Source organism: Macaca fascicularis, chromosome 12, assembly GCF_037993035.2.
Source record: "Macaca fascicularis isolate 582-1 chromosome 12, T2T-MFA8v1.1".
Lineage (NCBI taxonomy): Eukaryota > Metazoa > Chordata > Mammalia > Primates > Cercopithecidae > Macaca > Macaca fascicularis.
The window spans coordinates 3,382,708-3,409,288 of record NC_088386.1 but is presented as its reverse complement, the minus strand read 5'-3'; the positions used below and the strand labels follow the sequence as shown (position 1 = coordinate 3,409,288).

General features: G+C 42.6%; 1 protein-coding gene and 1 pseudogene across 7 annotated transcripts in view; one reads left to right on the top strand and one right to left on the bottom strand.

Moving 5' to 3' along the window:
* Positions 1–26,581, top strand: part of UGGT1 (UDP-glucose glycoprotein glucosyltransferase 1) — a 108,463-nt gene that overhangs the window by 39,399 nt on the left and 42,483 nt on the right. For 5 of the 7 annotated variants that reach the window (XM_015431933.4, XM_065525342.2, XM_005572833.5 and 2 more), the window contains 6 exons: positions 672–822; positions 5,121–5,240; positions 6,829–6,914; positions 11,101–11,236; positions 15,445–15,576; positions 21,131–21,295. In XM_015431933.4, the coding sequence (XP_015287419.3) occupies positions 672–822; positions 5,121–5,240; positions 6,829–6,914; positions 11,101–11,236; positions 15,445–15,576; positions 21,131–21,295 (790 nt within the window). Of the gene's footprint in view, positions 1–671; positions 823–5,120; positions 5,241–6,828; positions 6,915–7,058; positions 7,194–11,100; positions 11,237–15,444; positions 15,577–21,130; positions 21,296–26,581 lie in introns of those variants that run through there. The other 2 variants (XM_074008732.1, XM_074008731.1) reach the window with 1 other exon arrangement.
* LOC102146535 (spermidine synthase pseudogene) lies at positions 12,119–12,963 on the bottom strand (annotated as a pseudogene).

Sequence of the window (26,581 nt, the reverse complement as noted above, 5' to 3'; positions counted from 1 at the left end):
GCTGGTCTTGAACTACTGACTTTGTGATCTGCCCACCTTGGCCTCCCAAATTGCTGGGATTACAGGCGCCTGCCACCATGCCCGGCTATTTTTTCTGTATTTTTAGTAGAGATGGGGTTTCACCATGTTGGCCAGGCTGGTCTCGAACTACTGACCTTGTGATCCACCTGCCTTGGCCTCCCAGAGTGCTGGGATTACAAGGCGTGAGCCACCGCTCCTGGCCCTTCATCTCTATCTTTTCTATATCTCCCAGCAAACCTCTAAGTTGAGTGTGGATTCTTCCAGGCTTTTTTCTGTGGTCATGTTTGTCTGTATGAACTGGTACTGACATTGAAACATATATTGAGCATATATAATGTAGTATCTCTTTTTAATCTTTATTTTGAGATAATTGTAAATTCACATGCAGTTATAAGAAAGAATACAGAGAGATTAATATACTGTTTTTAAAATCATGTCGTGTAAAAGTACAGATTTGGGGTTTTATGCTCAATTTGTGTGTTTATTCCCTTTTTTAATTTCTCAATTAATTTGGAGAAGAGTTCCCTTTTTAAATTTCTCAATTAATTTGATTTGGCATTGAGGTTGACCTGATACATTTATTTTCATGGTAAGAATTTTTTTTAAAAGCTTTTTTTCCCTAGTAAATGCCTTTTTTTCTTTCCCCCCAGTCTGTTTGATGTGTTGAGGAATGAAGCTCGGGTAATGGAGGGTCTGCATAGGTTGGGAATAGAAGGCCTTTCTCTGCATAATGTTCTGAAGCTGAACATCCAGCCCTCTGAGGCAGACTACGCAGTAGACATCCGGAGCCCTGCTATTTCAGTGAGTATTCTGTTAGGGTGATCAGAGGACTTTCTGACCAGGAATCTTTTTTATGGTTTTCTAATTTGTCTCCTGTGAGGGTGAAGTTCCTCCCACCATCTCTTTTGCTGGTGTGAAAGATTTACTGTTGCTTGTGGGACTTAGTGAAGGTAATAAAGTAGGCCCTTAACTGCTTCAACAAGTTGAGTCATTGTTGCTAGTGTGGTTAAGACAGGGATTTTTTTTTTTTTTTTTTTTTTTTCTGAGACGCTCTCACTCTGTTGTCCTGGCTGGAGTGCAGTGGTGCAATCTTGGCTTACTGCAAGCTCTACCTCCCGGGGTAAAGCAATTCTCCTGCCTCAGCCTCCTGAGTAGCTGGGATTACTGGCGCCTGCCACCACGCCTAATTCTTGTATTTTTAGCAGAGGGGGTTTCACAGTGTTGGTCAGCCTGGTCTTGAACTCCTGACCTCAGGTGATCCATTCTCCTCTGCCTCCCAAAGTGCTGGGATTATAGGCATGAACCCACACGCCCAGCCAAGACAGTGATTTTTTTCACTTGAGCATGCCCCTGGGATTCAGCTGAGCATCTCTCGGGAAAAAGTGTTTAGTCTGTATTTTCTCGATGGCATACGATCTGGTGTGATTCTGTGACCTCTGTAAATTAAAGCTATTATTGAAAATGTCACTTTTTAGCTAAGAACCTTCTTTAGTAGGATTTTGATATCTGGGATTTGAAGGATTTATATAGATTTTTGCCTGCTGTATGATCTTTCTGAGCCTTTGTCTCATCATCTGTCAGAGAATGTGGGGTATAGGGTTGGGCATGGTGGCTCGTGCCTGTAATCCCAGCACTTTGGGAGGCCAAGGCGGGTGGATCACCTGAGGTCAGGAGTTCAAGATCAGTCCGACCAACCAACGTGGTGAAACCCCGTCTCTACTTAAAATACAAAAATTAGCCGGATGTGGCATTGTGCACCTCCTAATCTCAGCTATTTGGGAGGCTGAGGCCGGAGAATCACTTGAACCCGGGAGGTGGAAGTTGCAGGCAGCTGAGATCATGCCACTGCACTCCAGTCTGTGCGACAGAGCAAGGCTCCGTCTCAAATAAAAAGAGAGGGTGTGGGGATAGTGCCATCTTGGGCAGTTGTGGTAAAAATAAGATGGGGGGAGAGCTGCTCTTATTTTTTCTTGGTTTCTATACTGCATTCATTTTAGAAAAATTTTATTTAGGAGAAATAATGTAGAATGTAGATAATCATTACTTGAATTCATACTTGGTGATGTAACTTATTTTGATGAAGACATTGTTAATGTCATTTGCTTTTCTGTTAAAAGTACTTATAAAGAGTAAAAGATAATAACATTAACATGACATATTTATGCAAACATAAAAGGACTAACAACCATACGACCCATCATCATGCTTACTAAATGTTAACGTTTAATCATTTTGTGTCAGATTTAATTGTTTTCTTGGAAAAAAAAAAAGGCAGTTTTAGTTGAAGCTCTTCTTTGTCCCTTACCAGCCACCCCTCTCCTTCCTGAAGTTCTTATCTTTTCTCAAGTTGGTGTACATTCCCTTGTCCCTTATTTTATCCTTTCCTTTCCTTTTTTTTTTTTTTTTTTGAGACAGAGTCTTGCTCTGTTGCCCGGGCTGGAGTGCAGTGGCCGTATCTCAGCTCACTGCAAGCTCCGCCTCCCGGGTTCACGCCATTCTCCTGCCTCAGCCTCCGGAGTAGCTGGGACTACAGACGCCCGCCACCTCGCCTGGCTAGTTTTTTGTATTTTTTAGTAGAGACGGGGTTTCACCGTGTTAACCAGGATGGTCTCGATCTCCTGACCTAGTGATCCGCCCGTCTCGGCCTCCCAAAGTGCTGGGATTACAGGCTTGAGCCACTGCGCCCGGCCTGTCCTTTTATTTTCTATCAAATATATTTTTCTTTCTTTCTTCTGTTTTTTTAGAGACAAGCCTCACTATGTTGCACAGGCTGGACTCAAATTCCTGGGGTCAAGCAATCCTTTTGCTTCAGCTTCCTGAGTAGCTGGAACCATAGGCATATACCACCTTGCCTGGCTCCTATCTAATACTCTAAAAATTTGAGGCCAGGCACAGTGGCTCACACCTGTAATCCCAGCACTTTGGGAGGCTGAGGCAGGTGGATCATTCGGGATGAGGAGTTCGAGACCAGCCTGGCCAACATGGTGAAACCCCGTCTCTACTAAAAATACAAAAATTAGCCGGGTGTGGTGGTACACGCCTGTAATCCCAGCTACTTGGGAGGCTGAGGCAAGATAATTGCTTGAATCCAGGAGGTGGAGGTTGCAGTGAGCCAAGATCGTGCCACTGCACTCCAGCCTGGGCGACAGTGAGACTCTGTCTCAAAAAAAAAAAAAAAAAAAAAAAATTCGATAATCCAGTTAGGCGCGGTGGCTCACACCAGTAATCCTAGCACTTCGGGAGGCCATGGCGGGTGGATCACTTTAGCTCAGGAGTTCGAGACCTGCCTGACCAACATGACAAAACCCTGATGGAGTGCAGGGATGCAATCATAGCTCGCTGCAGCCTTAAACTCCTGTGTTCGAGAGGTCCTCCTGTCTCAGCCTCCTGAACCATTGCTCTTTGCGGACATGTAGTTGTTTCTGATTTTTTGCTGTTGTAAACACTATTTTAATTAGGCTCTTTTTTCCTCTCTTTTTGTGTATACATGTGAATTTATTTGGGGTAGATACCTGGAACTACTTAGTGGTGCTGCTGTTGTGTTGTGTTATGTTATGTTATGTTATGTTATGTTATGTTATGTTATGTTATGTTATATTATGTTATTTTTAGACGGAGTCTTGCTCTGTTGCCAGGCTGGAGCGCAGTGGTGTGATCTCAGCTCACTGCAACTTCCGCCTCCCAGGTTCTAGCGATTCTTCTGCCTCAGCCTCCCGAGTAGCTGGGACTACAGGTGCACATGACGATGCCCAGCTAAGTTTTGCATTTTTGGTAGAGACAGGTTTTCACCATGTTGGCCAGGATGGTCTCGATCTCTTGATCTTGTGATCTGCCCGCCTTGGCCTCCCAAAGTGCTGGGATTATAGGCATGAGCCACTGCACCCAGCAGTACTGCATTCATTTTAGAAAAATTAGTACTAATATAGTCTTCAACTTTATTAGATCCAGTTCTCTGAAGTGATTGTCCACACACCAGCATTTCATGAGAGTTCTCTTTGCTCTGTATCTTTTCCTGTTCTTGGATCTTGACAAACTTTCACTTTTTTTGTCTAGCAGGTATGAAATTTCATTGAGGTCTTAGCTCATGGTTCCTAGATTACAGTTGAGGGTGTACACATTTCTTATGTTTATTGCCCATTTGGGTTTCCTCTATATATTTCTTATTCATATTTTTTTTTCCAATTGTTTTTTTACTTTTTCTTTTTTCCTTTGTTCTTAAAAAGTTTAGGGCTGGGTGCTGTAGCTCACACCTGTAATCCCAGCACTTTGGGAGGCCAAGGTGGGCAGATCACTTGAGGTTAGGAGTTCGAGACCAGCCTGGCCAACATGGCGAAACCCCGCCTCTACTAAAAATACAAAAATTCGCTGGATGTGGTGGTGGGCGCCTGTAATCCCAGCTACTCGGGGGGCTGAGGCACAAGAATCGCTTGAACTTAGGAGGCGGAGGTTGCAATGAGCCGAGATTGTTCCACTGCACTCCAGCCTGGTCAACGGAGAGAGACTTCATCTCAAAAAAAAAAAAAAATATATATCTATATAGCTTCTTCCTCTTATTTTTATGTATTTCTTCATTCTTTACATTAGTCCTTTATTGGGTTTGTAGGTTACAAATGTCTTTATCTATCCTGTGGCTTGTCTTTTAGTCACTTATTTTTCCACTCAATCTTTTTATCTTTTTTGTTTGTTTTTCTGAGATAGGGTCTTGCTCTGTTGTTCAGGCTGGAGTGCAGTGGCACGATCATGGCTCACTGCAGCCTTGAACCCCTTGGGCTCAGGTGATCCTCCTGCCTCACCCTCCTGAGTGGCTGGGACAGCAGCCACCATGCCTGGCTAATTTTTATATTTTTTTTGCAGAGATGGGTGTCTCATAATATTGCCCAGGCTGGTCTCGAACTCCTGGGCTCAAGTGATCCTCCTGTCTTGTCCTTCCGAAGTGCTAGGATTACAGATGTGAGGCACTGCACCCAATCTTTTTATCTTTGAAAATGGTCTTGTCTCATGTGATTCTTCTTCAAATAATTCAAAGTCTTATTGTTGTTATTGCAGATTTTACACCTGGTGACTAATGTGCATACATCCTGTTGTGTTATTTTTTGTAGTGGGTCAACAACCTAGAGGTTGATAGCAGATATAATTCGTGGCCTTCTAGTTTACAAGAGTTGCTTCGACCCACCTTTCCTGGTGTTATTCGGCAGATCAGGAAAAACTTACATAATATGGTAAGTAACTCTTATTGTCTGCCTGTGAATTCTGTTTCTCCCTTGGCCTAGTCCCTCTTTTTTTGTCGTGTAGAATGGTCACGTCTCGCCTTTACTAGCTGCTTCCTCCCCCACCCTCCACCAAATACTCTCCCTGTTCACACTGGGAGGGCTTTGTAGTGTACTGGCCTCTTGTGGGGCTGTGGGACGTAACAGGAGCGTTACAGCCCCCCTCAGAGTGTGGGGAAATGCTCATTTCTAACATGAAGGTTTAGACTGTTGTTTTACTCTTTTAATTTGTTTTTAATTTTAAAACACTTTTTAGTTTTTAATTTTTATTTTTTCTCATCAGCTTTTCCAGATTGAATAAGTTTTCATACTCTTCACACCATTCAGTGATGTGTTTGTTTTTAAGACTATATTTTTTAGAGCAGTTTTAGGTTCATAGCAATATTGTTTTATTAGTTTTAAGATAGCTCTTTTTTTAAGTAAGAAGGTGCATATTGCTGCTGTTTTTCTTTAATATCGTAATCCCTAGAATTCAGCAGTTTCATTTATTCTCTTAAATAAGGCTGTTTGCCAACTCCTACTTGTTACTCCTTCTTGCGCTGCTTTAGAGAGAGAGAAAGGGTTCTTAACTGGCCCACTTTTTCCCTCTCGTTTCTTTCCCTTCCCTCACATAGCTGGGAAAGAGATAGTGGTAGGGTTAGTGCCAAGGTTGGCCTCCTCAGAACTTGCAGGGAAAATTGCCGTCTCTACCTTTCTTCTTCTCTCTTTTTTTTTTCCCCAGAAAGAGTCTCGCTCTGTTGCCCAGGCTGGAGTGCAGTGGCAGGATCTTGGCTCACTGCAACCTCCGTCCCCCCGGGTTCAAGCGATTCTCCTGCCTCACCTCCCAAGTAGTAGGAATTACAGGCGCATGCCACCACACCTGGCTGATTTTTGTATTTTTAGTAGAGACGGGGTTTCAACACATTGGCGGGGCTGGTTTCAAACTCCTGAACTCAGGTGATCCACCTGCCTTGGCCTCCCAAAGTGCTGGGATTACAGGTGTGAGCCACCACACCTGGCCACTTTTCTGTCTCTTGAAACCACTTTTTTCCTTTCTGGTCAGAATTTAAATCTCGTTCTGTTTTACCATATGCCTGAACTTTATTAAGTGAGAGAATATGTCTAAGTTGCTTAGCACCTAATACGTGTTTATGTGCTTACCTGACAGCTGTGACTGTGGTCTAAGAATTAGGTTCTAAGTGAATTCTTAATTCAGAGATCCTCAGAAATGAATATACAAAAAGGCAGGCTCCATTTTTTAAGGTGAGAGAGTTGCTAAACTTGGTTTTTGTTTGGTGTAGTAGAAGAACCAGCATCAGCACTCTGGAGTACAGTTCCCTTGTTATCAGCCTAAGTCCGTGAGAAAATCGCCTAGCCCTTCAGTACCACGTATTTTGAACTTAGAGGGAGGTAGCTGCTGTTTGTATAATTCATCTTTTATGTGGTTCAACCGTAGCTCGAAAAAGGTTGACTTCATGTACAGTGACTCATAACATTTTTCTCAGCCCACGGATACTCGAATAAAAGTCATTTCATGTGTTCTTTTCCCTTTCTTCAACAGGTTTTCATAGTTGATCCTGCACATGAGACCACAGCAGAGTTGATTAACATAGCCGAGATGTTCCTTAGTAATCATATACCACTAAGGTAACACTGGTATTGATTTGATGATATATCTAATTTAGCTGAGGTTTTATTTGTCATTTTTAAATGCAAGTGTGGTGCTACTGAGTTGTAGGATAATTAATAGTGCACATCACTAATGGCAATTTTATCTTCTGGTCAGTATGAAGCCAGTGTCTTTTGGGACTGAGAATTTGCTTCTCAATGAATAGAAGCTTACCACCATTGAATTATCAATAAATAGCCCATGTAAAAGTAGTTTCTGGCTGCAGCTTGCTTCCCAATGGAAGGGAATTTTCCTAGGTGAGTGTCCACATCACAAAACCTATTTCCACTTTCAGCAGAGGTACAGAGCATTGCCAATAACTTGTTAGCCTGTCAAGGACTAAACATATACACAACCTTTTGTAGATGCGAACAGTAACAGTTACTTCTCTTGTGTTGCCAGACCTGCCAACAGGGTACTGAATGATTGGATTTCCACTGTCCTTTTAAGAACAGTTTATTTTTATTTTTTATTTTTTTATTTTTTAAAGGTTTTACATATAAATGCTAAGGTATTTTCACCTACATTTTGAATAATTCTGGTAATTTTACATGTTGGTGAAATTTTAATTCTTAGAAAATGTGAAAATAAGAAAACAACTCTTTATTCAATAAATATTACTATGTGTTCCATGATTACTACTGGGCTAAATGCTATAAATATATATGCCTTATTCTACCTTCTTGGAAAAGATCCTCTGTATACTTTCAAACCCCTTAGGGAGATACGTGATCAACTGCTAGGTTATGTCCTACTGGTTAGTTATAAGTGCATTAGAATTTCAGAGAAACAAAAACATCGTTGAGATATTTGGGAAGCACAAAGCTTTATGGAGAAGCTTGATTTCAGATAGGCTTTGAGGAAAACAGAGAGTTCTGATAGTTGGAAATGCAGATATTTTGAGTTTGATGACATTTTTCATATAAAGCATGATACATCTGGTTAGATGGAAGAACCTATTACTGGATCACAACCAGAGCTATGTTTTGATTAAAAGAGGAATATAAGAACACAGAAGAAGTTGGGTCGTGGTCGACAGTTGGCACTAATACAGTATTTCTTGAGTTGAGGAACAAGAAGAGGGCATGTGGTCTTCAGATTGCAAAGGCAGATGGGAAGAAGATACTTGAACTCCTAGGCACCTGAGAGATTGTGAATAGCTGGAGAGAGCCGGGCGTGCAGGCTCCTCTTCCTTTCTTTGTAGGAGCTCATGTGGTCCTACAAGTTGACTACTAAATATTGATACATTATTATTAACTAAACACTGTAGTTTACATTAAGATTTGTTATTTGTGTTGATGACACAAATGTATGATGTCAAGTATTCATATTACAATACAGTTTAATACAGATTAGTTTCACTGCTCTAAAAATCTCCTGTGCTTCAGTTGTTTATCTCTTCCTCCCTTCCCCTAAATCTTTGGCAACTACTGGTCTTTTTACTGTCTTCATAGTTTTGCATTTTCCAGAACGTTCTAGGTTGCAATCATACGGCATGTAGCCTATTCAGATTGGTGTCTGTCACTGAGCAATGTGCATTTAAGCTTCTTCCTCTGTGTCTTCTCATGGCTTGATAGCTCATTTCTTTTTATCACTGGATAATAGTCATTATATGGATGTCCCCCATTTATTTATCCATTCACTTAATTGAAAGATACCTTGGTTGCCTACAAGTTTTGGCGGTTATGAATAAACCTGCTGTAAACATCTGGGCTCAGCTATTTGTGTGGACATGTCTTCAGCTTCTTTGGGTAAATACTGAGGAGCGTGATTGCTCTATTGTGTTAAGAGCATGCATAGTTTTGTAAGAAACTGACGAACTGTGTTCCAAAGTAGTGGCACCATTTTGCATTTCCACCAGCAGTGAATGAGAGATCCTGTTGCTCCACAGCCTTGCAAGCATTTGGTTTTGCCAGTATTTAGGAGTTTGGTCATTCTGATAGGTGTGTGGTGGTATGTCATTGTCGTTTAATTTGCCGTGCTCCACAGCCTTGCAAGCATTTGGTTTTGCCAGCATTTAGGATTTTGGTCATTCTTATCGGTGTGTGGTGGTATGTCGTTGTAGTTTAATTTGCCGTTCCCTAATGATATATGATGTTCAAGATCTACTTATATTTATCATCTGTCTGTATATCTTGTTTGGTGAAGTGTCTGTTCAGATCTTTTGTCCTTTTTTTTTTTCCCCCTGCCCTTTTGTCCGTTTCTAAAACTTTGGTTGTTTTCTTATTGTTGAGTTTTAAGAGTTCTTTGTAGGCCGGGTGCAATGGCTCACGCCTATAATCCCAGGACTTTGGGAGGCCAAAGTGGGAGGATCGCTTGAGGCCACAATTTGAGATCACTGTGGGCAACATGGGAAGACCTCCATCTCTACAAAGACTTAAGAAAGAGTAGCCATGTGTGGTGGCACACACCTGTAGTCCCAGCTACTTGGGAGGCTGAAGTGGAGGATTGTTTCAGCCCAAAGGTTTGAGGCTGCAGTGAGCTGATCGTACCACTGCACTCTGGCCTTGGCAACAGAGCAAGAACCTGTTGAAAAACAAACAAGAAGAGTTGCATATTTTGTTTACCTGTCCTCTATCAGATGGTGGTTTTGCAAAGATTTTCTGCCACTCTATGGTTTGTCCTTTCGTTCTATTAATAATATCTTTCACAGGGCAGACATTTTTAATTTTAGTGAAGTCCAAATTAACCAGATGTTGTCTTTCATGGATTGTGCTTTTGGATCTAAGATCATTGCCAAGCTCCATACCACCTAAATTTTCTTCTCTGCTGTCATCTAGGAATTTTAGTTTTTGTGTTTTACATTTAGACCTGTGATCCACTTTGAATTTTTGTGAAAGATATAAAGTCTGTGTCTAGACTGATTAATTTGCATGTGCATGTCCAGTTGTTCAGCACCATTTATTGCAAAGATGATTCTTTGTCCATTGAACTGCCTTTGCCCCAGTATGGTCAGTGCGATGTCTTTTTTGCCAGCCCATCTATAGATATATAATGGTATGTTTGTGGTTAATTCCTTTATTTTAAAATGTAAAATCTGGTAAACGTTAACCTTGATTATTGCTTTTTGTCGTGGGACAGTTGTAAACCTTTTTCGGCTTTTCTTTTTTTTTTTTTTTTTTTTTTTTTTTTGTTGTTGTTGAGATAGAGTCTCGCTCTGCCGCCCAGGCTGGAGTGCAGTGGCCGGATCTCAGCTCACTGCAAGCTCCGCCTCCCGGGTTCACGCCATTCTCCTGCCTCAGCCTCCCGAGTAGCTGGGACTATAGGCGCCCGCCACCTCGCCCGGCTAATTTTTTGTATTTTTAAAGTAGAGACGGGGTTTCACCATGTCAGCCAGGATGGTCTCGATCTCCTGACCTCGTGATCCGCCCGTCTCGGCCTCCCAAAGTGCTGGGATTACAGGCTTGAGCCACCGCGCCCGGCCTCGGCTTTTCTTTTACCAATAATTCTCATACTGCATGTGCTAAATGTCACAATCCCCCCCCCTTTCTGTTTACTTTGAAAGTGTGAAAATTTTTGTTTCTTCTAATTTTTGTTTAAAAGCAGAAAAAAATTTCTTAAAACTATAGCAACACTCTTCATGTCAGTGAAAGCAATCTTTTCATGACGTGGAAATGGCTTGCTTTAACAGTAGAAAGGCCTAAGCCACATTTGAAAGCCTGCTTTTTTATTAATACTTTGTAAGTGGCCGGGTGGTGGCTCATGCTTGTAATCCTAGCACTTTGGGAGGCTGAGGCTGATGGATCACCTGAGGTCAGGAGTTCGACACCAGCCTGGCCAACATGGTGAAACCCCGTCTCTACTAAAAATACAAAAAATTAGCCGGCAGTAGTGGCCTGTAATCCCAGCTACTTGGGAGGCTGAGGCAGGAGAATCACTTGAACCTGGGAGATGGAGGTTGCAGTGAGCTGAGATTGCACCATTGCACTCCAGCCTGGGCAACAAGAGTGAAACTCCGTCTGAGAAAAAAAAAAAACTTTGTAAGTCGTGTATGTATATCTTTGCCAATCATGTTAGAGGAGAGTGGGCTGTGAACTGTGCTTTTCTCTCAACGGGTTTTCCTCTGTTAGCTATAATGTATGAGAAGGGTGCAAGGATGTCATGCTTTTTAGCCGTTTGCATTATTTGACATGTTTCTTTTTCTTCTTTTCCCTTCCCCTCCAGAATTGGTTTTATCTTTGTGGTTAATGACTCTGAAGATGTTGATGGGATGCAAGATGCTGGAGTGGCTGTTCTTAGAGCGTATAATTATGTTGCCCGAGAGGTGGACGATTATCATGCCTTCCAGACTCTGGCACAAGTACGTTTTTGTTCAGGATGGCACATAATTTTTTCAGATCCAACTTACTCTTAATAGCAACGTGTGGCCATTGTAGGCTGGATAGCTGTGGTATCTAGAGCTCAGGGGTGGATCCTGAATTTAAAAGTCATGTCTGCTGCAGTGTGTAGAGATAGATCTGAGGAAGGGCAAAGCAAAGTGGCAGGGATGCCAGTTCATGAGCTGTTGCAGTGATCTCCATGAGAAGTAATGGGGAAGGTAGCAGCAGGGCTGTGGAGAATGAAATGGGTTCAAAAGAAGTCACTCAGAGTAGTAAGTATTTTATACTTTGTTATTTTATTCACTTTGTCTGTGCCTAAGGTTTGCTTTTGTTTGTTTGTTTTAATATATCTTCCACAATGGCTACCTTAACATTTTATTTATTTATGTACTTTTTGAGACCAGGTCTTGTTATATTGCTCAGGCCGGTCTCAAACTCCTAGGCTTAAGGGATCCTCCCATGTCAGTCTCAAATACGTGGGATTACGGCTGGCTGTGCACCACCATGCCCAGAGAATAAGTATTTTAACTCTGCTTTTTAAAGTTTTTATTTATTCATTCATCTATTTTTATTGTTATAAGTACATGTGTTTGATTGAGGGGGCCGCAGAAGACAGAGAGATGGTACTGTATGCCGCTGGTATAGGCTTGGAGGCCGAACGCCACACACAGACAGACACGGAAACAGTCCAGCACTCAGCAGGGAAGGCTGGGCATTATTCTGAGGCGTGTAACACTTGGTTGGCAGGTGACAGTCAGCAGGGGATCTGGCCTAGGACTGAAGGGGCCCAGGCACCCTGGAGGCTCCCAGATCTGAGGTCCCAGGTGGCATCCGCTGTGGCGCCTGGGCTCAGCTCACATTATTCAGGGACTTGCAGACAAATGGGGGCGGTACGAAGGCAGCACTACACGTCTGAGCAGCTGCACCTGCTCCACCTGCTGCCGTGTCACTTGTTGCTTGGGCTTCTGGAAGTTGGTGCTCAGGTTTTTGCTGCAGAGCATGAAGCCAGTCTGGCTGCTGGGATAGGTGGGGACAGTGCAGTAGGCGTGTGCCACCATGGGGAAGAGTGACTGGCAGAACCACCGTGTCTCCTTGATGAGGTCCAGGTGCAGCCACTGGTCCTTGCCCTGGCAGCAGAGAATGCTGTCCTCATTGAGGGCCATCTTCATGAGTGGTAATAGGATTCCTTGAAGAGGCTTTCATGGATCCCAGGAGTCAGTGATCATATTGAAGGCATCCTGGTTCTGTTTCATGAAATCAAAATTGTCACCCATATGCAGGGTCAGCTTAGCGCTAGAGGAGCCAATGGCCATACCCGGCAGGAATTTCTTAAGAGACCTGAATGCCATCCTCTTCAGCCTGTCATTGGACCACAGACTCCACAGAGGGGTGCTTCACCACCTTGTGCAGGATGCTGTCTCTGTCCCCGATGATCAGCACCTTTTGTGGGATGGGTGGTTGCAGAGTGGCAGGTTGATTCTCATCTAGTAGAGAACTTACCCCTGTCCATGCAGGGGATGATGCCATCCAACACCAGCACACTGCTGTGGGTCTTACTGTGGGGAACAAGGATGTCCTGGATGCGTGAGTGCTGGCAGTGGAGCAGCTGCTCCATCTGTAGGAACAAGGCTTCCTTGGGCCTCAGGCTGCAGGTCTCATGGAACCAGCCCTCCTAAATGGCAGCGTGACCACTGAAGCCGGGCTCCATGTCTTTTGGGTCCTGTGGCCTGAGACTGCAGGCTGTGCAGAGCCACAGCACAACAGGACCAGCTACACCCACCACCCGCTGTTTATTTTATTCTATTAAAAGGGTTGTTGTAGAGACAGGATCTCACTGTTGGCCAGGCTGGAGTACGGCAGCGCAGTCAGGGCTCACTCCCGGCCCTAGGTGATCCTGCCGCCTCAGCTTCCTGGAATTGCTGAGACTACGGGCACGCATCACCATACCCAGCTAATTTTGTTGTTGTCGTTTTTAATTTTTGCTGGGGATGATGTCTCACTGTGTTTGCCAGGCTGGCCTCGAATTCCTGAGCTTAAGCAATCTTACTGCCTTGGCCTCCCAAAGTGATGGGATTTTCGGTGTGAGCCACTGGTGCTTGGCTGCGGTTTTTTTTATTTCAGAAGTGAAGTAATACTGCTCACTGTAAAAACAGTTCAGGCCGGGCGCAGTGGCTCACACCTGTAATCCCAGCACTTTGGGAGGCCGAGGGAGGCAGATCACCTGAGGTCAGGAGTTTGAGACCAGCCTGGCCAACATGGTGACACCCCGTCTCTACTAAAAATACAAAAATTGGCCATGCCTGGTGGCTCATGCCTGTAATTCCAGCACTTTGGGAGGCTGAGGTGGGTGGATCACTTGAGGTCAAGAGTTCAAGACCAGCCTGGCCAACATGGGGAAACCTCATCTTTACTAAAAATACAAAAATTGGGCCGGGCGCGATGGCTCACGCCTGTAATCCCAGCACTTTGGGAGGCCAAGGCGGGCGCATCACGAGATCAGGAGATAAGAGATCAGACCATCCTGGCTTTAACGCGGTGAAACCCGATCTCTACTAAAAATAAAAAAAATTAAATGGGCGTGGTGGTGGGTGCCTGTAGTCCCAGCTACTGGGGAGACTGAGGCAGGAGAATGGCATGAACCCAGGAGGCAGAGACTACAGTGAGCTGAGATAGCGCCACTGCACTCCAGCCTGGGCAACGGAGTGAGACTCCATCTCAAACAACAAAACAAAACAAAACAAAACAAAAATTAGCCAGATGGTGGCAGGCACCTGTAATCCCAGCTACTTGGGAGGCTGAGGCTGGAGAGTCTCTTGAACCCGGGAGGCGGAGGTTGCAGTGAGCCAAGATCGTGCCATTGCACTCCAGCCTGGATGATGAGTGAAACTCTGTCTCAAAAAAAAAAAAAAAAAAAATTCAAATAAATAATATTCGTGTCGATTTCGATTTCTCCGTCTCTCCCCTCTCCCTTTCCTCATCCCTCCTAAACATCATGGACATAGTTTTTATTTCAATGACTACTTATAAGTGTTCAGATTTCTCTCTCTCTCTCTTTTTTTTTTTTTTTTTTTTGAGACAGTCTCTCTCCATCATCTAGGCTGGAGTGCAGTTGTGTGATCTTGGCCCACAGCAACCTCTGCCTCCTGGGTTTAAGGGATTCGCCTGCCGCAGCCTCCTGAGTAGCTGGAATTACAGGCGTGCACTACCACGGCAGGCTAATTTTTGTATTTTTAGTAGGGTTTCAACATGTTGGCCAAGCTGTTCTCGAGCTCCTGACCTCAAGTGATTGACCCTCCTCACCCTCCCAAAGTGCTGGGATTACAGGTATGAGCCACCATCATACCTGCCTGGCCTATTTAGATTTTTCTTAACGTATTTTTTTGTTTGAGACTTAACATGACTGAGCTGATTCCAGCCGGGCACTGTGGCTCACGCCTATAATCCCAGCAATTTGGGAGGCTGAGGAGGGCGGATCACAAGGTCAGAAGTTCAAGACTAGCCTGGTCAGTATGGTGAAACCCCGTCTCTACTAAAAAATACAAAAATTAGTCGGGCATGGTGGCATGTGCCTGTAGTCCCAGCTACTCAGGAGGCTGAGGCAGGAGAATCCCTTGAACCTGGGAGGCGGAGGTTGTAGTGAGCTGAGATTGCGCCGCTGCACTCCAACCTGGGTGACAGAGTGAGACTCCATCTCAAAAAAAAAAAAAAGAATATTTAATTTCCAACCTAGAAAGCCATCTTAATAAGGAAAAGGAAGAATTGCTAACATGTCCCAATTTGACCTTTCAAGAAAAGTAATCGGCCAGGCGCAGTGACTCACGCCTATAATCCCAGCTTGGGAGGTTGAGGTGGGCAGATCACCTGAGGTCAGGAGTTCAAGACCAGCCTGGCCAACATGGTGAAACCTGTCTCTACTAAAAATACAAAAAATTAGCTGGGCATGGTGGCGGGCATCTGTAATCCCAGCTACTCTGGAGGCTGAGACAGGAGAATCACCCAAATCCAGAAGGCGAAGGTGTAGTGAGCTGAGACTGTGCCGTTGCACTCCAACCCGGGTGACAGAGCAAAATTTCGTCTCAAAAAAAAGAAAAGTTATCATATTTTCCTCTAAATTCAGAAAAATGTGGAGTAAACACTTTGAAATTTGAACTTAAAAGTGTAGTTAACCAACTGTTTTTTCTTCCTTCAGATCTATAACAAGGTGAGGACTGGAGAAAAAGTGGAAGTTGAACATGTGGTCAGTGTCCTGGAGAAGAAATACCCGTATATAAAAGTGAATAGCATTTTGGGGATTGATTCTGCTTACGATCAGAATCGGAAGGTAAAAAATTTCTTTGTTTCTTATTTGATTGCAACCCTGTACTGTCCTTAACCCCCTGTTTGGGGGCTTTGGTAAATAATGGTGTTGGTGGTTAAAGTGTTTCAGTACTTAGCGTTTAAAAGTTTAGAAAACAGATCACTTTTTCAGTGTTTGAAAAAGTTGTTTCAGTCTTGTGAAGATAGGACTGATTTTTAACTTGCTTATTAACTATTACATTGAAAAACAATTTTTTTTTCATAATGAATGGTAGTACCTCCATGAAGTTTGCTGTGGATAACATCTGCTGGCTGTATAGAGCCAGGATATGATGTACAGCTTAATATATATCATACTGGCTTTATTTCGTTATTTAGGCTAAGGATGGAAGTATATTAAGAAATGTAACAGAATGGCAAAGTATTGTAGTAATAAGGATATAATAAGAAAGTTTAAAATTTTTTAACTTAAAGATAATTTTTTTTCTTTTGAGGCTTTAGACACAGTCAAGGGTCTTTACCTATTGAAAGCACAAATTGTTGAAAATGTATTAACAAAAGGAATTATACATTTCTGAAACATTCTGATTTTAAACATATCAAAATGCATTTATTTACTAGTGTTTCAATGTTTTTTCTCCTTTTTTAAGGGAGGATTTTTTTTCCCCCAAATGAAAAACAGCCTGTGATTCCTGTTTTAAGATCTGAGCTATCATCTGTTTATAAATGATATTCAGCATGAATTGTTTATGAGTCCTGTTTCATCTGATACAGAATCCTTGTAGAGTTTTTTTTTTTTTTTTTTTTTTTTGAGACGGAGTCTCACTCTGTCGCCCAGGCTGGAGTGCAGTGGCGCGATCTCGGCTCACTGCAAGCTCCGCCTCCCGGGTTCACGCCATTCTCCTGCCTCAGCCTCCCGAGTAGCTGGGACTACAGGCGCCCACAACTGCGCCCGGCTAATTTTTTGTATTTTTAGTAGAGACGGGGTTTCACCGTGGTCTCGATCTCCTGACCTTGTGATCCGCCTGCCTCGGCCTCCCAAAGTGCTGGGATTACAGGCGTGAGCCACCGCGCCCGGCTCCTTGTAGAGTTTTATAATCTCCCTCCCAAGTCTTTATGCTAGTTGTTTGACAGACACCCAGTTCAATATCATTTGGTTTTAGCCTCTCATCTTTATGAGTTTTCTAGTCATTCAATTCGTTTTAGTGGGAAGAGTAACCTCCTTTTTGTACTCATATTTTATTGGTTTACATACTATTAAATCATTTCACTAACAGGAATAGTCGGTTTGGGAACAGACACAGCTAATCCTTGGTAAGCAGATAGCTCAACTGGGAGGAGCAAAAGGATGTGGGCATCCTATTCCCTGTATCTAAAATGCTGCCTTTTACTTGTTGACAGGCATTTTAGTGTGGTTTATGTGTAATACCAAAGAAAGAATATTGGACACCTCTCACATTTTATAGATGATCTTTAAGGTCAGATGTTTTTAAAGGTCAGTGTGACAAAAATAGTAGCAAGTTAAACTTTCGAGTTACTAAGTTAGACTAGTTTATACTTTAGGATTGTCTTTAAACAACTATTCAAAAACACGTAGAACCCTGGAACTGCTGCGTATGTGTGCTTGTTAATGGCGCTTTTGCCACCTCATTGGAAAGTTTTAAGTGGAGGAGATAAACAGTTAAAAATTATGTGTGATCATAAGGCTTAAGATAATTACAAACAAAATCACAGATCAAAAAAACAAAATATAGGCCAGGTGTGGTGGCTTATGCCTGTAATCCGATCACTTTGAGAGGCTAAGGTGGGAGTTTGAGACCAGCCTGGCCAACATGGTGAAGCCCCATCTCTACTAAAAAATAAAAAATAAATAAAAATAAAAACGTATGTGGGCGTTCTAGAGAGTAGCTCACCAGTGTAAATGTTCAGCATACTTTAATAGCTGGTATTTGTTAATCAGATAAATTCGTTAATTGGGATTGGTTGAGAGATCTGCTCCTGTAAGTCGATTCAGGTTTTAGAGGGAGAGAACAAAATCATCTTTAGCAAGATCAAAACACAAGAATTTAACAACTAGAGAAATTTCTGAATTGCTTTAGAATAAGTAACAGAGTTTCAGTTTTAAAACGGTAGTATTGAGTCATCGTGCCAGTCCTAAGACTAGAAAGTTGAACAAGATGTGGTATGAACTTGGGCAGTTCACACAGCCTCGCTGGGGGAGACAACACATGACAGCAGTATGGCTTTGGTGATGGTGAGGTTCTGAGTGTTTACACTTTGTATGTGGAGGCTCAGTGGCCGCCGAGCTAGATGGCAGCTAAGCTGGATGGGCAGCTCTGCTAGTTTGGGACAAGGTGATTATGGAAGGCTTCCTAGGTATAGCGACAGCTGCCTGCTCTGTGAATTCAAGTTCATAGAGGAACACATATTTGTTGTGTGTGTAAGCTGATGTTGAATACAAGGCGAATTAAAATACTAGCTCTGTACCAGCTCTTTTACAAAGGTAATCTCATGCCAGGAGCTGGAAGGTCTTTGAGCATGCCAGTCTGCCTCTCTTCTTTCTCTTTTCTGTTTTTGATTCTGTGCTTTGGTATTGTATCTGCTCACTTTAAGGTATATCCAGTCAAGCTTGGAATTGAAGCTGGAAGTGACATCTACTCAGTATAGCCTGAGAAGGGTTACTATTATTATTATTTATTATTTATTTTTTATTTTTTGAAATGGAGTCTCGCTTTTGTCTTCCAGGCTGGAGTGCAGTGGCGTCATCTTGGCTCACTGCAGCCTCTGCCTCCCGGGTTCAAGCCATTGTCCTGCCTCAGCCTCCTGAGTAGCTGGGATTACAGGCGCTCACCATCGTACCTGGCTAATTTTTGTACTTTTAGTAGAGATGGGGTTTCACCATGTTGGGCAGGCTGGTCTTGAACTCTTGACCTCAGGTGATCCACCTGCCTCGACCTCCCAAAGTGCTGGGATTACAGGCATGAGCCACCGTGCCCGACCGATTACCATTATTTTATTGTAGCCTTCTGTCCAGTCACTTATCTTTTCTGGGTTTTTAAGTAAAATAATATTGCTGTGGGTACCTAGTAACTATTTTTCTCCCAGATAGACACAAACAGCAATAATAGTAGTCTGTAGAAAAAGAATTTAAGTGAAGTAAAAGAAAAAGGCCACTTTGAGAATATGAAAGTTTTGAGGGACTTTGTGGAATTTTTTTTATATTTCATATTTAGAAACTGTTTAAGTCTCATTTTCTCTTACCCTGCTGAAGAAAAAGTACCAGTAGCTTTTTATTGTGGATGATTACAATATCAAAAGTATTTACTCGAAAAATATTGAATAGAGTGGACAAACTGGAGAAAGGGGTATTTTTATATCTTTACCTGTGTTGAAATCTTGATTGTGCTGAAAAATTGAATGAGAGTATCACACACCATGCTCCTTGGTTTGCTAGACGTGGCCATCTGTACTGATTAGAGGCTCTTCTGTATGCAAACAGGTCATATTATTTATATTTCATCCATTTAATTGTCTAGCTGTTTGAATAGAAGTACTCCCAAGGCAGGAATGTGGAGAGTATCGCAGAAGTCCTAACAATCTAATGATTCATGAGATTTTTTTTTTTTTAAACTACAGGAGCTTTACCCCTATACAAAAAATCCAATGGGATGGATTCTTTTGAAATGGTTAATTTTAGGAAAAATGACTGCTTCTAATAAATGTCATTGCACTTGTAAATCTGTTCCTTTTGTTACAGTGAAGCTATGATATCTTCTGTGTCTGAAAGAAGTAATTATTTTAAAAAGTAGGCAATGCAATTAAAGTTGAAATTTTAAACAGGCGAGAATATAGTCTGATAGGTGTATATTTATATCTTTCAAAGCCGGTAAGATAATGATATTAGGAAAAGTTCTAGCCTGCACATGCAAACACTTTACCTTTAGAATATTATCTTTGAGTCCTTACTAATCTCAGTTGCATGTGAGTGGCTCAGTATACAACTACCAAAAATTAATGTTTGTATATTATTTATCATTATTGAATATTTTTAGTTAGCTGTTGATAGAAAATTTGTCCATATGAATTTTCAGTTTGGCTGTTTGATAATTGTGCTGCATTCTGTTATTTGGTCTTGTAAACTATTTCTGAGTGGTGAAAAAGGAAGCTACATAGCAAACACCTCCCTCTCACTCCTGACTGCTACTCAGCTACCGTTTGCAGAGAAAACCAGTGTTATTTATCTTATTGTCACTTGGAATTATAATGCAAGTTTTCTGGTCTTGTTTTAATTGGTTGACGGGGATGATTTTCAAAACTAAAGTTAGATTAAAATTGAGTTTTAATGGATATCTGTGAAATAGTTGAGATGTCAAAGAACAGAATTAACATGGTAAGAGTTTTAGGGGTGTATATTTAAAACATTTAAACTATGATGTAGAGAAATGGCTGAAACCAACCTAGAAGGGTTTTTTGGCTGTGCCATGTTTTAGGCTGTCCGTTTCTGTGCCGTTATCTGTTACCGTACTAGTCTGATGAGAAAGTAAGCAGTCTGTTACCGATGGCTCGGATTAGTTACCCGATGGGAGTACTTTTCTATTGGTGCTATCTAAAATGGTTATAAATAATTACATTCTGCTGTTTTCAGAAAACGGCAATTACAGGGTGTGCGATAGGCATTTGTAAAGTGGCCCACTTTACAGCTTGGGTGGTAATAGTTTTTACTCCGGAAAGCTCGTCTGAGGGATGAGCGCCTGTGTTGACAGTCAGGAAGAATGTCCATCTTGGATACATTTGCCGTTTTGTTGCTCCAGTATTTTCTGGCCAGTGAACCTCTTTTGTCCTGGAGAAGGGAAAAGATTGGGTGTATTGTGTCTTAGAGCAGTTGTTGAGCACTGTTTCCCCACAAACCTTGTTTTGTTTTCTGCAGGTGCAATTTATTTGTTAGTGATATGGACCCTTATTTAGAATTGGGTGCAAATATTTCCCTCAGGCTTTTTGCATAGAGCGCTTATAATTTATGGTAGTCAAAACCTGTGTACTTCATTTTGGCAGCCCATGGTCACATGTAGATTTTTAAATGGAAATTAACTAAAATTAAAGATTTAGTTACTTGGTCATAGTTGGCAGGTTTCAGGTGCTCAGTAGTTACATGTAGTTAGTAGTGGCCACTGCATTGGACAGCACAGACAAGCACAGATAGAATATTTCCATCACTGCAGAAAGTTCTGTTGTGTAGTGCTGACCATAGTATATGTAGTTCAGTTTTGATAGCCTGTGCAACACACAGACACACACACACACACACACACACACACACACACACACAGACACACTCTTCATAATCTGCAAGCTTTTGTGGTTTTGTAAAAACTCCAACTCAGTAATTCAATCTCAGATTTACATAGTAGGATATTAACTGTGATGTCATTTTTCATTGTTTTAAAAAGAAGTATCTTATTTTTTCTTTACAATATTTCTGTTGATTGTTGTTAGAACAGTCATGTAAGAAAAATATGCTCTGTTCCATTTGTCTCACAAAAGGCAAAAATCTGCTGTTTTTCTTGTTCCTTCTGTTTCAGGAAGCAAGAGGCTACTATGAGCAGACTGGGGTTGGACCCCTGCCCGTTGTGCTGTTCAATGGAATGCCCTTTGAAAGGGAACAGCTAGACCCTGATGAGTTAGAAACCATCACAATGCATAAAATCCTGGAGACCACCACCTTCTTCCAAAGAGCGGTGTACTTGGTGAGTCATGTTTCAAGGTGGGATTTTTAGAGACAACAGTTGGCTTACATTTTTTGTTGCCTCTATAGTAGGCAGTAAAATTCTTAGTATCACTATTTGGGAGGCTGAGGTGAGAGGATGGTTTGAGGGTAGGAAGTCTGAGACCAACCTGGGCAATATGGCAAGACCCCATTTCTAAAAAAAAATGAAAAAATTAGCTGGGCTTGGTGGTGTGCACCTGTCGTCCTAGCTACTCAGGAAGCTGAAGTGGGAGGATCGCTTGAGCCCAGGAGTTTGAGGTTGCAGTGAGCTGTGACTGCCCCGCTGTACCCCAGCCTGGGTGACAAAGTGAGACCCTGTCCCGTTAAAAAAAAAACAAAAAAACTATTTTCTATATGTCACTAGTAATTGGTTTGCAAACTCTTGGCAAGTCTTGCTATGATGAAAATATTCATAAATCTTCTGTATATGGTAATTGAAATAACTAGTATTATTGATTTCAGGATTAAATGTTTATCTTAAAAATTGCAAGCAGTTCTAAGAAACGTTTATTCTGTTTGTAGGAAATTTTGACTTTGGAGAGACTCAATCTTATTTTTCATTTATATATAAATATTAATATATATAGTTCTTGAGCTATAATTCAGACAGCATAAAAGTCAGCTGTTTAAAGGGTAGTTTAATTCAGTAGTTTTTATTCTCTATACACAGTTATGTAACTACCACCTCTAATTTCAGAACATTATCATCACCCCCAGAAGAAACCCCATATCCAGTAGCAAGGACTCCTCTCCATTTTGCCCATTTTGTCCTACTCCCCGCCACCCTGCCACTGGCAAACACAGACCTACTTTCTGCTTCATGAATTTGCTTGTTCTGGACATTTTATACAAATCAAATTTGCAGAGAACAGGATATTACTGGACAGATAGCCTATTGCTCAGAACCCCAACTCTCTAATCATGGTTGGTCTTTCTAGTGTTACCAGCCCCCAATCTGAGTCATGGCATTAGCACAGTCTCTCAGGCCCCACTGTGCATCACCCCGGAGTAGAAACCATCACATGTGAGCTGAGGGGCTCAACATGAATCACTGGATTTACAGTTTACATCCCAGGAACTAGGGCCAGCCAGATTATTTACCACACACCGTCCTTTTCTCTTCCCTCCTCTCATTCTGGAAATATGCGTATGTTGGTACTCTCTCATGTCCCATAGATCTCTCTCTTTATGTCCCTCAGACTGGATAATCTCAGTTTATCTTCAAATTCACTTATTCTTTCTTCTGTCAACTAAAATCTGCTATTGAGCCTCTCTAGTGAATGCTTCATTTCAGTTAGTATAAATCCAGATTTCTATTTGGTTCTTTTTGATAATTTCCTTAGGTTTATAGATACTATTTTGCGAGACGTAGGTCTTAAACTTTACTTTGGTAGACTTCGTTTCTTTTAGTTCTTGAGTATATTTGAAATCATTTATTTAAATTCTTTGTCTAATTAAGTCCAATGTTTGGACTTACTCAGAATAATATATGAACATAATGTAAGAATATACATTATGCATTTTACTTATATAATAATAAGAATAGTATGTCTTGGCTCCTTCTCTTCCTGAGTATACACCATACTTTTTTCTTTCTGCATGTCCTTTTTTTTGTTGTTGTTACAGGGTCTTGCTCTGTCACCCAGGTTGGAGTACAGTGACATGATCTTAGCTCACTGTGGCCTCCAACTCCTGGACTTAAATGATCTTCCCACCTCAGCCTCCCAAGTAGCTGGGACTACAGGTGCATGCAACCATACATGGCTAATTTTTGTATCTTTTTGTGGAGACGAGATCTTGCTGTGTTGCCCAGGCAGGTCTCAGATCTCGAACTCCGGGCCTCAAACGACCTTTCTGCCTTGGCTGCCCACAGTGCTGGGATTACAGGCATAAGCCACAATTTCTGCATATTTAATAATTTTGCTTTTGATAACTAGGACTTTGAAATAATGTGACACTTCTTCACCGTACCAGGGTTTGTTTGTGTTGTTCTTTGTTGTTGTTGCGACTGTTATTTGTTTAGTGACTTTCCTGAACCAATTCTTTCTTTTATTTTCTTTCCTTTTTTTGAGACAGAGTTTCGCTCTATTACCCAGGCTGGAGTGCAGTGGTGCCATCTCGGCTCACTGCAACCTCCGCCTCCTGGGTTCAAGTGATTCTTGTGCCTCAGCCACCCGAGTAGCTGAGATTACAGGAGCACACCACCAAGCCCAACTAATTTTTGTATTTTTTCTTTTTTTTTTTTTTTTTTGAGACGGAGTCTCGCTGTGTCGCCCAGGCTGGAGTGCAGTGGCCGGATCTCAGCTCACTGCAAGCTCTGCCTCCCGGGTTTTTACGCCATTCTCCTGCCTCAGCCTCCCGAGTAGCCGGGACTACAGGCGCCCGCCACCTCGCCCGGCTAGTTTTTTGTATTTTTTAGTAGAGACGGGGTTTCACCGTGTTAGCCAGGATGGTCTCGAACTCCTGACCTCGTGATCCGCCCATCTCGGCCTCCCAAAGTGCTGGGATTACAGGCTTGAGCCACCGCGCCCGGCCTAATTTTTGTATTTTTAGTAGAGATGGGGTTTCACCACATTGGCCAGGCTCTAATTTCAGAACACTGGTCTCGAACTCCTGGCCTCAAGTGGTCCACTCACCTCGGCCTTCCGAAGTGCTGTGATTACAGGCGTGTGCCACCGTGCTCGGCCCTGAACCAATTCCTTAACATCTGTATTCTTTTTCATGTGTGGCTTCTGAAGTTTCAGCTTGTTTAACTTACTGGTCAGCTGATGAATGAACAGAGATTTCCTTTGATGCATGAATTAAAAAATCTCCCAGTTTTGCCAAGGGTCTCTGTGTTGCATTGGGGCACACTTTCCACACTCAGGCAGTTGGCAACTCGGCCTTAGTCTTCTGTTTTTGCTTGCACAGAGCCCCAAGGTTAGAGGCAAGGGTTTAAGGCCTTCTGAGATTTTTCCTGGTCATTCACATACCCCTGGGCATGATGCTTATGGTCGTTCAGATTCCAAGAAGTTTGTCAGAGCTTTTCTTTTTTTTTTTTTTGAGACGGAGTCTTGCTCTGTTGCCCAGACTGAAGTGCAGTGGCGCAATCTCGGCTCACTGCAAGCTCTGCCTCCTGGGTTCACGCCATTCTCCTGCCTCAGCCTCCCGAGTAGCTGGGACCACAGGCGCCTGCCACCACACCCAGCTAATTTTTTGCATTCTTAGTAGAGACGGGGTTTTACCCTGTTAGCCAGGATGGTCTCAATCTCCTGACCTCATGATCCACCTGCCTCGGCCTCCCAAAGTGCTGGGATTACAGGCATGAGCCACCGCGCCCGGCCTGTCAGAGCTTTTCAAAGTCCCTTATGGACATCCCATTCCCTGGCCTTTTTTTTCTTTGTTTTTTGACTAGCTTCATGTTAGCCCATGTGTTATCTGCCACCTCAGGCAGCTGAGATGTTAAACCGTTGTCCAGTTGTGTTTGACAGATACCCCTAGGGAAAAGGCTGTTGGCACTGAGTGAGGTCTGCTTCAGCCCAAATAAAGAGAAACCCTGAGAATTATCTAGTGTCCTAGTTGTTTTATTTTGGGGCCATTGATTTTCAAGGCTTTGTGCAGCTGGGGAGATGTACATAGTGGGGCAAATCAGTTGTCACAAAGGTCACTTTCCTTACCAAAACTTTTTTGAGACAGGGTCTCTCTGTCACCTAGGCTGGAGTGTAGGGAGTATGATCATAGCTCACTGCAGCCTTGAACTTCTGGGCTCAAGCAATCCTCCTGCCTCAGCCTCCCAAGTAGCTGGGACCATAGGTGTGTGCCACCACACGAGGCTAATTTTTGTATGTTTTGGAGAGTTGGGGTTTTGCCAGGTTGCCCAGGCCGGTCTCCAACTCTTGGGCTCAAGGAATTTGTCTACCTCGGACTCCCAAGGTGCTGGGATTATAGGTGTGAGCCACTGTGCCTGGCTAATATTCCATTATAAAAAATAAATAGCTGGGCGTGGTGGTGCATGCCTGTAATCCCAGCTATTCGGGAGGCTGAGGCAGGAGAATCGCTTGAACCCAGGAGGCCGAGGTTTCAGTGAGCCAAGATTGTGACATTGCACTCCATCCTGGGTGACAAGAGCGAAACTGTCTCAAAAAATATATAAATAAAATAAACATTTACTTCATTCCCTAGTATTGGACATTACTTCTACATTTTCACTAGTTACAAACAGTGCTACAGTGAATATTCTAATATGTATATACCTTTGTACATTGTCTTGAAAAATACCAAGTACTAGAAAATTTGAACTAAATACACTACAGAAAGATGTGTTACCAGCCAGTTGTGGTGGCTGACGCCTGTAATACAACACTTTTGAGAGGCCGAGGCTAGAGGATTAGTTGAGGCCAGGCACTGTGGCATGTACCTGTAGTCTGAGCTACTTCGGGAGGCTAAGGCAGGAAGGTTGCTTGAGAATTGAAGCTGTAGTGGGCTATAATCATGCCACTGCACTGAGCCTGTGCAACAGAGCATGACCTTGTTCCTTTAAAAAGAATTAAGAGATACGCTATGCCAATGGTATGAAATTCAAAACATAGAGATGTAAATGAAGAGAAACTTTTAGCTATACACTCCTGTCCTGTATTACTCATTATTTCTTCCTCAAGACAACTACTGTGTGTGTGTGTGTGTGTGTGCATGCATGTGTGCATGTGTGTGTATACAAGAGCTGGTTAGAAGGTATTACATTTACAATTATTTAACAACTTTTTTAAACAAATGTTTATTCTTATATGTACAACAGGCTTCAAAACACTTCATTCCAGCTATAGATGGCAAAAGGTGCTATGGCAGGGAATACAGATGTTTAAATAGGAATGAAATCAAGGGTCACCATCTCCTCAAGGCACAAGGCACAGCTTACTTGTTGCCAGATTTTTTTTTCTTCTCTTTTTTTGAGACGGAGCCTCGCTTTGTCACCCAGGCTGGAGTGCAGTGGTGTGATCTTGGCTCACTGCAACTTCTGCATCCCGGATTCAGGCGATTCTCCTGCCTCAGCCTCCTGAGTAGCTGGGATTATAGGCGCCTGCCACCAGGCCTGGCTAATTTTTGTATTTTTAGTAGAGACAGGGTTTTGCCATGTTGGCCAGGCTGGTCTTGAACTCCTGACCTCGGGTGATCCACCCGCCTCAGCCTCCCAAAGTGCTGGGATTACAGGCATGAGCCACTGCACGTGGCCCAGATTTCTTAATTTCACCTGCGGCCAGGGGACCCTTCCCCATAGACTTCGATTTTA